The 12947-nt window shown below is 38.1% G+C and overlaps 1 protein-coding gene across 3 annotated transcripts in view; it reads right to left on the bottom strand.

The window, feature by feature from the left end:
- Positions 1-12947, bottom strand: part of Smurf2 (SMAD specific E3 ubiquitin protein ligase 2) — a 102687-nt gene that overhangs the window by 32010 nt on the left and 57730 nt on the right. For all 3 annotated transcript variants that reach the window (XM_075990322.1, XM_075990323.1, XM_075990324.1), the window contains 5 exons: positions 12788-12921; positions 9762-9827; positions 7481-7565; positions 4599-4682; positions 1478-1680 (listed from right to left, as the gene is read on the bottom strand). In XM_075990322.1, the coding sequence (XP_075846437.1) occupies positions 1478-1680; positions 4599-4682; positions 7481-7565; positions 9762-9827; positions 12788-12921 (572 nt within the window). The remainder of the gene's footprint in view (positions 1-1477; positions 1681-4598; positions 4683-7480; positions 7566-9761; positions 9828-12787; positions 12922-12947) is intronic.

The following is a 12947-nucleotide window of genomic DNA, read 5'->3' as shown; positions in this document are numbered from 1 at the left end:
CTTTACTCCCAACAATATCTTAGAGTGAATATCTCTAAGACTGAATATTAGTAACAACAGACAAGTTGCTAACCTGCTTTTTATACCAGACATGGTCAGATGCTTTCTTGGAGATTATATATCATTTATTTGTTGCAAAAACAAATCGCTGTTACTATTATTTCTTTCACTTTATAGAAGATAAAATATAGGTTCTCAGAGGTTAAATAATACGATCAGTAACATGGCAAAACCAAGTCTGTTTCCCATTCTGGAAATGCTCACTTTGTAGTAGGCAAACTGTGGGACACAGCAGTGAGTAGATGGATTTTTTTCAAAGAGGCTAAAATTTATTTTAAAATGAAATTATAATCATTTATTTGCAAATAGTTTTTAAAAATTTACAAGTAAAAAATAACTTAGACAATGTAATTCCTAATTTTGGTCTTTAGGTGTCACCATCAGCCAACATCTACAGTGTTAAGAAGGAAATGAAGTTAGTATCTGTCCCCCAAAAAAATCACACTAAAGGTTTAAGTTGAGCCTGCACAATAGTATTGCCATAAATTTATAGTGTCTACTTGCAAAGTTGTCTCATTTTATTCCATAGGCTTCTTAAAAGTAACTGTGTCATTAGTATTCATCACATTTTATTATGATTCAGCATAAAAGCTATGGTTCTTAAATAACTAGCTAAGGACAAACTGTTGCTTAGTCTTCTAACCATTACAGACTTTTTTTTAATTGGTAGGCTTTATATTTACTTTTCTTTTCACACAGAATCCCTAAGCCCTGATTAGTAACTCTCTTTTTGTCTCTATGTCCAGCGTAGTATGTGCCTTCTGTGACCACTCCACACATACATTCAAGATGAACACTGGGCCTTTCCAGGGCTTTAAGCATGCTAGCAAATACTCTACCATCAAGCTAAATCCCCAGGCCTTATTGACTTTCAAGAGTTAATTCTAAAGCAGAGTGAGATAGTACACACCTATAATCCCAATGAGTGTTGGATGGATGCAAGGAGTATCAGAGGTATTCAAGGGCAGTCTGGGTACACTGTGAGTTTGAGGCCAGCCTCAGCTGTAGAAAATCCTACCTCAAAACAGACAACAATAACACTTTTTGTGTGTGTGTTTTTGTTTCTTATGACAGGGTTTCTTTGTGTAGCCTTGGCTTACCTGGAACTCACTTTGTAGACCAAGCTGGCTTCAAACTCACAGAGATCCGCCTAAAGGCATGTGCCACTACACCTAGCAAAAATAACAACTTTTAAAGTTAATTCTCTGGCAGGGCATTGGTGGCACACACCTTCAATCCCAGCACTTGGGAGGCAAGGGCAGGTGGGATCTGAGTTCAAGGCCAGCCTGGTCTACAAAGTGCGTTTCAGGACAGCCAGGGCTACTCACAGAAACCCCGTCTTGAAAAACAAAATAGAAAAGTTAGTTTTCTGACTTTCTTAAAGCAAGTTGAAATGTCCCCTTTGCTGTTATCATACCATAGCCTTCTGGTAGATCTGGAGGCGTGTGTAAATGTGTCCTGCTCATGTAATTTCTATGTCGCTGGGACCTGACTCTTCTCTCTGCTAGTCTGGGGTCTGAAGACTGTCCACACGTTGCACCATTTGTTCCAGTAATTGGAGTATTCTCATCTACAAAGCAGCTAAGAGGTCTGCCAGGACTAGAATATTCCGACGCTGGTCTATTGAAAAGTGACAAGGGGTAAAAAGGTTAACAATTTAGACATCAAAAACAGAGTCTCTAGATGTCACATATACTATAGTAATAATATAGTAAATAAGACAAGAAATGAGATGACTAGAGCAAGCAATGATCGTAAGAACCTTAGTAAGAGCAAGCTTAAAGTCCTATTGGCCAAAGAAACTCAAGGGCTGTTTCAATTAAGATGTTTAAAACTCTTTGCATACTTAGAGATGTGTTCCTGAGTCACTAAGTACAAGGACTTGAATATAGGCTGGCCTCTAGACCAGATTTCTACCATTCTGTCTCCCACATGGCTTTTGGCAAGCAGGTGTTTCTCCTCTCCTCGAATTTGCCTGAGTCATCTGACCTTTTCAGTCCTTGGAAACAGTACCTCTTCCTAGGTATGGCTCTTTCTCATTCAAAACACAGTTAATACTTTACTTCACCTGTGGTCCCAGCACTCGGGAGGCAGAGGCAGGCAAATCCTCCATGAGTTCAAGGACAACCTGGTCTACAGAGTGAGTCTAGAGCAGCCAGAGCTGTTACACAGAGAAACCCTGTCTCGAAAAACCAAAACAGAAATATAACTTTGAACTGAGTATATATTTTTTTTAAATGGCAAGACAAGACAGCTCATGAGGTCTTAGCCTAAACAAAAAGCTTCAGGCAACTAAAGAACGCTGAGTGCAGGAGAAATGTTGCCAGAGACTGCTCAGACCCAAAATAATTACAACAGAAACTATATATATATATATATATATACACACACACACACATATATATATCTATATAATTTTTTTTTTTTGGTTTTTTCGAGACAGGGTTTCTCTGTGGTTTTGGAGCCTGTCCTGGAACTAGCTCTTGTAGACCAGGCTGGTCTCGAACTCACAGAGATCTACCTGTCTCTGCCTCCCGAGTACTGGGATTAAAGGCGTGCGCCACCACCGCCCGGCTAAGAAACTATATTATTTGCAATACTGTTTGGCCAATAGCTTAAGCGTATTTTTAGCTAGTTCTTATATCCTAAACTAACTCATCTCCATTAATCTGTGCATCAACCATGAGGTCATGGACTACCGACAAAGTTTCAGAGGGCTCCAGCAGAGGTGTCTGTCTCCTGTGGCAGCTACATGGCTTTTCATGGACTCTGCCTTCTTTCTCCCAGCATTCAGTTTAGTTTTACCACCTAGTTCTATTCTGCTAAGCCACTGGCCGAAACAGCTTTATTCATTATTCAATAAAAGCAACACATACACAGAAGGACTTCCCACACCAGTCTTCCTTAGGGAAGAGCACAGCAATTGAATATCCAATACCAAATGGTCAGTCCTGAACACATACAAACAACTAACATTAATTACATGGAGTAAGTAGGTTATATTTTTCTATTTAGAAGTATATATCTATATACGTAACAATATTTTTAAAGGCCACAAATTTGAAAAAAAGAGTCAGGAGTAGTACATGGGTGAGTTTGGAGAGAAGAAAGGGAAATGGGAAATGATGCCATTATTATAATCTCAAAAAATAAAAAAAATATGGTAAAAATTTTAAATAGCAAAGCTTTGATGACAATCATGACATAATAAAAAATATTCTAAGAAAGTGTGGTGGCATGCACATATAATCTCAGTCCTTGGGAGGATGAGGCAGAAGGATTTTGAGTTCAAGGGTAGGCTGGACCATATACTGAGTTCTAGACCAGCCTGAGCTACAGAGCAAGAGTCTGTTTCAAAACAATAGCAGCAAACAAAAAGAAAAAAGAATAACAAACTCAACCTGATTTAAACAACCATCAATAATCAAAAGTAGATACAGCTAATGAAAACCATTTAATAATTTGTTCTGAGCCAGGCCTGCTCAGAAATCACTGGGGGAACCAATACACTAGCAGAGATGGCAATTCAACTTCATTCTTTTTTTTCCCCTTTTGGTTTTTCAAGACAAGTTGCTCTGTAGCTTTGGATCCTGTCCTGGAACTAGATCTTGTAGAGTAGGTTGGCCTCATCCACCTGCCTCTGCCCCTCGAGTGCTGGGATGAGAGGCATGCACCACCACCGCCCGGCTCAACTTCATTCTTACTTGTAAAAGGTAGTACAAAGGATGCAAACCAATCACCTTATTCATTTTTAGCAGCTTTAAAGGCACTCCTTTTCAGTTTCTAAGACCGATCTTGCATCCTTAGATCTTTACATAGGAACTGCTACATGGACGGGGGGCTCTATCTATCTACCATCTGTCAAATTCTAGTTCAGGCTTTTCCTTTGCAAGGTCACCACCTCCTCACTTACTCTCAGGTATACAACTTCCATATGGGTTTTCTTGATCATATACTTTATTTAGCCATGATATAACAGCATTCCTCTATAACAACCTTGAATAAATATTTTATAACAGCCATTCAGTAATACTCAAATGAGAACTATAAAATGACAGAAACAAAATTACTGTTTAATTCAGTCATTTATTTGTTTCAGTTAGTAGTATTTACTGAGCACCACTGAAGGTCATGGACATACAAGTAAGAGGATGAACCTGTGAAAAGTCTTTTTTGATCATAATAGTAGCCAGGCATGGTGGCATAAGCCTTTAATCCCACCAACTCAGGAAGCAGAGGCATGTTGACCTCTGACTTTGAGGCCAGCCTTGTCTGCAGAGTTCAGAACAGCCAGAACTATATGGAGAGATCCTGTCTCAAAAACTAAAGGAAGTAATTATAATTAAAATATAACCACTTTAATTATAAAATAGAATTAACAAATATATATATTTAAAAAGTAATAATAGTACCTGCTCTAAGACCTAATGGTTTATACTAGTATAAAGTAATGGGAAAATCAAATAAAGGTGACATATAACAGAAAAATCCAGAAAGGGCAAGCATAGGCCATAGGAAACAACGTGTATGATTTTTACCTTGTCGGGCGTTCCCACTGTGTAGTTCTTGTTATATGGTTTAGATACTGGATTCTTCCAGAGGCAGTCCGCCTTTCTTCCCAACTGCAATAAAAATATTGAAAAATAAGGCATCTAGAACATCAGTTCATAATGAGGCTGATACTGTTTTCAACTTACAATTAGAACTGTACAACAGTGTTTATATAGAACTCTGAGCTTCTGAGATATTTTGCTGAGGTTACATTTTTCTATCAGCCAAACTGAGAACATTTAAAAACTTTAATAACACTTAAAACTGCAATAATTTCCCAAGAATTTTGTGGTAAATGCCTGAAATAACACATTAGCCATAAAACTTATCTGATTTTACAGCAATTAAGCAAATGGTGAAAGATTAGAACACAAGCAGTCTAAAAATTTCTAAGTTCCCATAATTTTTAAAAAGCTAAATTTTAGTAGGGAAGCATATAAAAGCTCTTAAAAGTATTTATAACCCTACTGAAACACATTTATTAAATTTTATCTATTTATTTTATATGCATGTGATGTATGTTTTGTCTGTAGGTATATCTGTGTACCGCATACATGTCTAGTGCCCTCAGAGGCCAGAAGAGGGTATCTTTTTCTTCTTCTTTTTTAAAATTTTTTCAAGACAGGGTTTCTCTGTAACTTTGGAGCCTGTTCTGAAATTTGCTCTATAGAGCAGGTTAGCCTCAAATTCACATAGATCTGCCTGCCCCTGCCTCCTGAGTGCTGGAATTAAAGGGATAAATCACCATTGTCCAGCCAGAAGAGGGTATCTTATTACCTGTAACTGCAGTTACAGATGGCTGTAAGTTAACATGTGGGTACTGAAAATTGAACCTGGATCCTATAGAAGAGCAGTCAGTGCTTTTAACTGCTGGGCCAATCCTCCAAATCAACTTTTATAAACAAAGAATACTATTCATCCCTAAATTCTTTATGACATTTCATCTAATAAAACATCCGAATGACTATAAAAATATGGTTATATTCCTCCTGTGGTTGGTTAGCTCTCCCATTGGTATAGTCTCTCAATACTGATTACTTCATCCTCAACTTCCCTGTGAAAAACACCACGAATTTCTTCATTTTCAAAAATGAACAAACTTATCAAGAAACCAAAACAAGGAACTGGAGAGATGGCTCAGTGGTTAAGAGCATGTGAGGCTCTTCTAGAGGGCCCAAGTTCAGTTCCCAGCACCCACATCAGGTGGCGCACAACTGTCTGTGTAAGTTCAATGCCAACGGGCACATGAACACATGCACTTGTGCAGATATACACATTTACACATAATTTAAAGCATTTTAAAAAGCTAAAACAATATAAAGTTAATTCTACCAATTCAAAATGTGTACATTTGTTGGGCTGTGGTGGTACACACCATTAATCCCAGCACTTGGGAGACAAGCGAATCTTTGTGAGCTCAAGGCCAGTCTGGTCTATAGAGAAAGTTCCAGGACAGACAGGGCTACACAAAGAAAAATCCAGTCTCGACAAAACAAAAACTGTACATTTACTTATTATGTGTGTATAGCTACATGAATATGTGTGGGAGAGCATTGCCACAACACAGGTATGCAGTTCAGAGGGCAACTTGGGGAAGCTGTTCTCTCCTTCCATTATGTGGGTTCTGGGGTGAGCTCACATTGTCAAGCTTGGTGGCAAGCACCTTTGCCTCCTAAAGTCATCTCACTAGCTCTTACACTAATTTTTTGACTTTTTTTTTGCATTTTATTGTTGTTTTTCCTGTATAGACGTTAAGTGTGAGGAGGTTGGATCCTGGAGTTTCAGACAGTTGTGAGCTGCCATGTGGGTGCTATGAATTGAACCCCAGGTCCTCTAGAAGAGAAGTCAGTACTCTTAAGCACTGACCCACCTCTCCAGCCCACTCCCCCAACGTATTTAATTTTTAAACTGATTTTAAGATTTATTTTTACTAATGTGTAATGTGTCTGCCTCTATTGCAGTGCCCAAGAAGACCAGAAGAGGGCAACAGATTACCTAGAGTTGAAGTTACCGGTGGGTTGTAACTTGGGTGTTGAGAACTGAATTCATGTTCTTCCCAAGAACAGCATGTGTTCTTTAACCATGGACCTATCTCTGCAGCACCAAGGAATTTATTTTTAAGATTATTTTCATGTATGTGCATATATATCTGTGTTATGTTCATGTGTGTACCCAAGGAGGCAAGATGTTGGATCCTCTAGAACTAGAATTATAGGTAGTTGTGAGCCACCCAACATGTGTACTGGGATTTGAACCTAGAGTCCTCAGTAAGAGGGAAAAGCTCTTTTAACTAACTAATGAGACATCTCTCCAGTCCCTAACTTGGTGTTTTTCGAGACAGGCTCTTTAGAACTCACTATGTACTCCAAGCTGGCCTTAAACTCATGACCTTCCTCCTATCTCAAACTCCCAGTTGCTAAGATGAACAGGAATGGGTCATTATGCCTACCACAATTTTAGGATTTTAAACAGTTGAAAGAAAATGTGCAAACACTAGAACTTGTATATAAAATGTATGTCAAAATGAGAAAGGCTAGCAATGTTATAATTACTATTACTCAATTCTCTTTTCCTTACCTCTAAAAATAAAGTAATATTTAAATGCAGTACTTATATGCTCTGTTTTAGAAAATTAAAAATCTTTTCCTTTAAATAAAGAAATTTATAGGAGAGTAATATTTGGCAAGAACTTTCCTTTGTTTCCTTTTCAAAACTCTTTTTTAAATGGTATTTAATACAATTTATGTCAAATCCTTCTAATTTTCCAAGCAGAAGAAAAAAAATCTATATTCTGGAACGGACCATAGACATTCCTAGCACAGCATGGACACTAGCATTTCTCTTAAAGACTATAATGACGCTCACTTACCCATCTGGTAAGTCATTATCAAACAAACGACTGCAATCCACAACTTGTCCTCCAGTGCCTATTCGATCTCTGGACTGAAGGCTTACTATTAAAAAAACAAATAACATTATTAAGTTTATGACAGCACTGTCCAGTTCTGTCAAGCTCAATATCCATTTTAAGCCCAGTGCGGTAGTATTTGTCTGCAATCCCAACGCTCAGAGTATTAGGCAGAAGAATTGTTGCAAGATTGATGTTAGTTTGGGCACATAGTAAGTTTAAGGTCAGTCTGTACATATTGAGGAGTCCTTGTCTCAGAAAATAAAAATAATATAAAACGTAGATTATTTTAATAGTTTAGAAAGATTGAGCTGAAGAAGTAGCTCAGTTATAGTGTTCTAGCTTAGCATGCATAAGGCTCTGGGTTCAATACACAGCACTGCAAAAACCAAAGCAAAGCGTTTAGAATTCCTTGGTTTCTACTAAAATTTGCCATTTCTTTTCCCATAGATTTTTCATTTTAGAAGTGATATTAAAAATCAATGTTTTCAAAAACCAGGTGGTGGTGGCATGCACTGTTAATCCCAGCATTTGGGAGGCAGAGGCAAGAAGATCTCAATGAATTCAAGCCCAGCCTGGTCTACAAAGTGAGTTTCAGGACAGCCAGGACTGTTACACAGAGAAATCCTGTCTCAAAAACCCAAAAAAACAAAAAGAAAAGAAAAAAAACAAAAATGTTTTCAAAAGCTGGGGGTGGTGGCGTACACCTTTAATCCTAGCACTTAGGAAGCAGAAGCAGGTAGATCTCTGTGAGTTCAAGGACAGTCTGGTATACAGAGTGGGATCCAGGACAGCCAAAGATACACAGAGAACCTGTCTCAAAAAGCCAAACATTAAAAGTAAAAATAAAAGAAATAGAGGCTAAAATAAAGGCATGTAAATATGAAAAATATACAGAGAGTCTGGATACTGTATGTTATTATATTCTCTTTGAACTGTTTGAATGCTGAGGAAGGAGCAACAGCTGCCAAAAGATATTTGTTTATAAATGCTGCTGAATTAAACCAAGATAGGTATTTTGAAAATACCTTGACTTCAAAATTGAAGTCAAAAGGTATGTTACTTTGGAGAAGAGATTTTGCTTTTGTTTCCATAGGAAATGAGAGGCTGTGGATTCATTCTGATTTAAGAAAAATCAGGTTTGATCAAGGACGACCACCTGAGAAATCTCCAGTTAAAACAGATGGCCCAGACATCTAAGTTCTACATCCAGAACAGATTTAAGTTGCTGCCGGAGATTATCAAGCCTCACAGGATACTCCAGTCAAGACTTGACCATAATTCTAAATTTTCTTTAGGTCCCCATAAGATTATCAGCACCCCCAACCAGCAGGAAGTAGCCTGGAAAACTATGCCCACATTCCCAAAAAATGGACTATGGATGTTCTTGGGTTTTTTTTTTCTTTTTTAAAAAAGAGGGGGAAGTGGTGCAGGACAATTGGCTATATTCTGTCAATTATGTTTTAAATAAATGCTGATTGGCCTGTAGCCAGGCAGGAGTATAGGCGGGACAAACAGACAGGAAGCAGAGGCAGGTCAATGAGAACAGGAGAATTCTGGGAAGGAGGAAGCCCATTCCTCCCTGGTCCTGTCCCAACAGCAGAAGAAGGAAGATGTGACTACCCTGCTGAAAAAGGTACCGAGCCATGTGGCTAACATAGATAAAAATAATGGGTTAATATGTTATTAGAGTTAATAAGAAGCCTGATTTAATGGGCCAATCAGTTTATAGTTAATGTAGACCTCTGTGTGATTTCTTTAGGACTTAACGACTGTGGGTACTATGGTAGTTTGTTACATGGGTACTGAGATCTGGACTTTGTTCCTCATGCTTGCACAGCAAGTCCTCTTACCCCCTGAGCTATCTCCCCACCTGTTTTATGTATATATTTTAAATTAAGTTAGGCTGATTCTGGGCCATTGTAGCATCTTATATGATTCATATTTATTTCATGCCAATACAAAATATTCAGAGGTATTTAGAGGACTGGGGATGAGACGCAATTGGTAGAACTTGCCTACCATACATAAGGCCCTGGATTTAAGTCACGCACCTCACAAAAGCTGTACTCAAGGAGACAAAGGCAGGAAGGTCAAAAGTTTAAGGTCAGCTTTGGCTAGACAGCAAGTTTGAGGACAGCCTGGGCTACATGATACCTTATCTTGAAAAGAAAAAAAAATTATTTAGACGTATGGCAATTCAAATAAAGCTAAAATTCAGAATTTTAAATCCCACACTTACCTACAATCTGTCCTCGAACTGTATCATTGTCATTTGGCCCCAGTTTGCATAGATCCAACCTCTGATCTATTCAAATAAAAAGTTAGCTGGTATCAGAAATTATAATATCTATAATCTATAAGTGATATATTTAATTTTCACAAACCATTGAAAACCTGACCTATACTTTTTAAATAATCGTTTTAACTATAAAACAAATGTTTAAAATTCTCTAACTGCGTATGTAGGTAATTTACACATCACAGCAAGTTTTATCAACTTCAGATTCCAAACACCATGAAGCACTGGTACACTACATTGGTAACTAGCAGCTCTCTCCAAAGCTTCCAGATCCCAAGCCCTGGCACTCTCATATGTAACAGAAGCTACCTAATCAGTTTTCAAGGATTAAATAAATTATATAAAATTCTCAATACCTGGCTAAGTGCTGAATAACAATACCTGTTTTTTACTGCTGAGTAGTACTCTAATATGTATATATTCCTTTTTTTTCATTGGGAGGAGATTCTTTTAATTAATTTAATTAATTTATTTATTATTTCTGCCTCCTCCCCGCCACCGTCTCCCATTTCCCTCTCCTTCCCCCAATCAAGTCCCCCTCCCTCGTCAGCCCGAAGAGCTGTTTTTTTTTTAAATATAACTATCCCAAAAGGTACACAAATAAGTACCAGTAAGAAGCCAAGGAGAAAAAAACATTAAGCTCTAGGCTTGAGGTAATCATTTTGGAGACAGCTCTTTCAGATGCCTTCATCTGTTAAGTAAATACAATACTGGCCTGCCCTCAAAGTTATAAGGTGCAATGTCCCCACAGCAAGCTGGCCTGGTTCATAAATGTTAAATCTTCCTGCTTAACTCAACAGTGTAACAGTTTGCATCCACGTATAGAACTTTGTCAACCGAGCATTTCTGCCCTATTGCTCATTACTCTGCTAACCCAGAAGCTAAGATTTTTCTCAGCCACTTAATAGCTTGAGTTCTTCTGACTCAGAACTGCACCTCAGTCATCTCTCCCTTCTGTAACAGGCCAATATTTATACATACCATTATAACATCATATTAACATTTTAAAAAATCATCTCTTAATAGATCTAGCATTCAAAGCTAAACTTATAGTGGTTTTGTTAACTAATTTCCTTAGATAAAATTCATGTGAGTCTCCTTATTAGCTCAGGAATCCTAGATAATAACTGATTTTTTTACATTATATAAGAAAATTTATAGAAACACACAATCAAAACATCTGCTGAAAAGGATCTTTCCAACTATGTCCCAATGGAAAGACACCCTTGGTAGGGCCAAAATGAACCAAACAAATGGCTAACTGTGGTGCCTACTAGCATACCAAGGTATATGCTGGCCTCTGGGCTCTCTCCACACAACAAATACTGGTTACAGACTCTTCCAAGCCCTTTGCACCCCACCCACTATCCTACACTTCTCCAGCTCATGGGACTCCCTCCCCGCAGCTTCTCATTCCTGTATTACTCTGTCATTCCAGCCATAGGCCCTCCTAATGCTCTCTTTCTCTCTTAGAGGTCCTCCACTCTTGCCTGCCACCTCCTCTTCTCCTCTCATGGTCTAATCTGCTGGATATGTTTAGTCTACTACTTCTCTCCCTCCCTCCCCCGTTCTGGACTTTTCCAGATGCCTCTGGCTATTCTTCTCTTTTTCATCTCTACAATAAAATTTCCCCCTCAACCATAGAGTGGCCATGTCCTCAATTTCTACAACCCCTACAAAAGACTCTTTGTCACTGGGTTATACGAAATAGATATTGTAAGTCAATTTATCAATCCACTATAGAAATCATTTCTAATGTCTTTGTTTTCTAATACGCAGGATGGTGAAAAACAGACTATAGTCAAGTAGTTAATAGAACTATTTTATTCTCAAAATGTTTTGAAAACTTTTACCACAGTTTTATTTACTCTATCATTTTGCTACTAATAATTGTTCTTTAATTGCCACCTGATTCCAATTGCCTATAAAAACTCTCACTTCCATTTCAAATATCCACCAAAACTAGGCGCTAAAAAAAAATTATAAATGCATGTATATTGATTTCTTTCTTTCTAACCTTCTGGATATCAATCACTTCTCTCTCTTTTTTATTAGTAAAACTTGTTCTTTCACAATTTCATACACGTACATGATACTATCCACCTCTACCACCCCTCCATCTCTCTTTTCTACAAATCTCTTTTGCCTATTTGCCAACTCTGTGGTTTTGTCTTGCTTTGTTAGATTAACTAAGGCCATCTGGTAACTCCAAGTTAGTTGCCAAAGAGACCAGAACTGAGTGGTAGGTCCCAAGAGTCTCCACAGCTAAATGTTAGGAGGGCTGGACCTCTGTGCCCCCAGTGTCAGTATACACAGTTGCTGTGGGTTCATGGCCACTGTGGCAGGCTGTGCTTAGCACATGGCATTTTGGAGCTCCCTCTCCCCATTCTGTGCCTCACACATTTATTCTAGCCCTCTTCCTCAAAGTTTCCAAGCTTTAAAGGAATGGTGCAAATTTTGTCTAGAAGTAAGGACTCAGTCATCCTTTGTTCTTAGTATCCTGTACTGTCATGGGTTTTGCATTTAACTCCATTTATGCAAGGAGAGGGTTTTCTGTTTAAGGTTAAGAGCTACCTTCCTCTGGTCGAGAGAAGCCCCAAATTCACTGGAAGCTAAGTATCATCTCTGATTCATCTCCAGGATCACATCTTTAAAATGTTTCATTTTTGAAAAAAAAATATTACATTTAAGTATTTATTTAGAGTGTGTTAGGGAAGAGAAAGAGAGAAGAGAGGGAGGGAGGAGGGAGGAGAGAAGGAGATTGAGAGAGCGCTATTGCCTTAGTGGTTGGTACCCACCAAACCATTTTGCCAGTCCAAAATGTTTTCAGTTTTTGTGTCCGTTAAATAAATATAGACCAGGTATTTTTTTATCAGTGATTCAAATACATATGGAAACTTCAGTTTTTGGACACCTACTACACAAAAGTTCTCATACATATTTTCTCATTTAAAACAATCACTCACAACCCGTGTCTTTGAGGCGGTTGATGGCGTTGGAAAGAAGACGGACACAACCAAGAAATCCAGCACCTTGCTTCTTATGGATCTTCTTATGGTTCCATACACTGATTGTAACTGAATCAGACTTTCCAATATACCTGAAAGAAAAAACAGCTACATGAAT

The sequence above is a fragment of the Microtus pennsylvanicus genome, chromosome 11 (assembly GCF_037038515.1).
Source record: "Microtus pennsylvanicus isolate mMicPen1 chromosome 11, mMicPen1.hap1, whole genome shotgun sequence".
Lineage (NCBI taxonomy): Eukaryota > Metazoa > Chordata > Mammalia > Rodentia > Cricetidae > Microtus > Microtus pennsylvanicus.
This window is presented reverse-complemented; position numbering and strand designations above follow the sequence as displayed.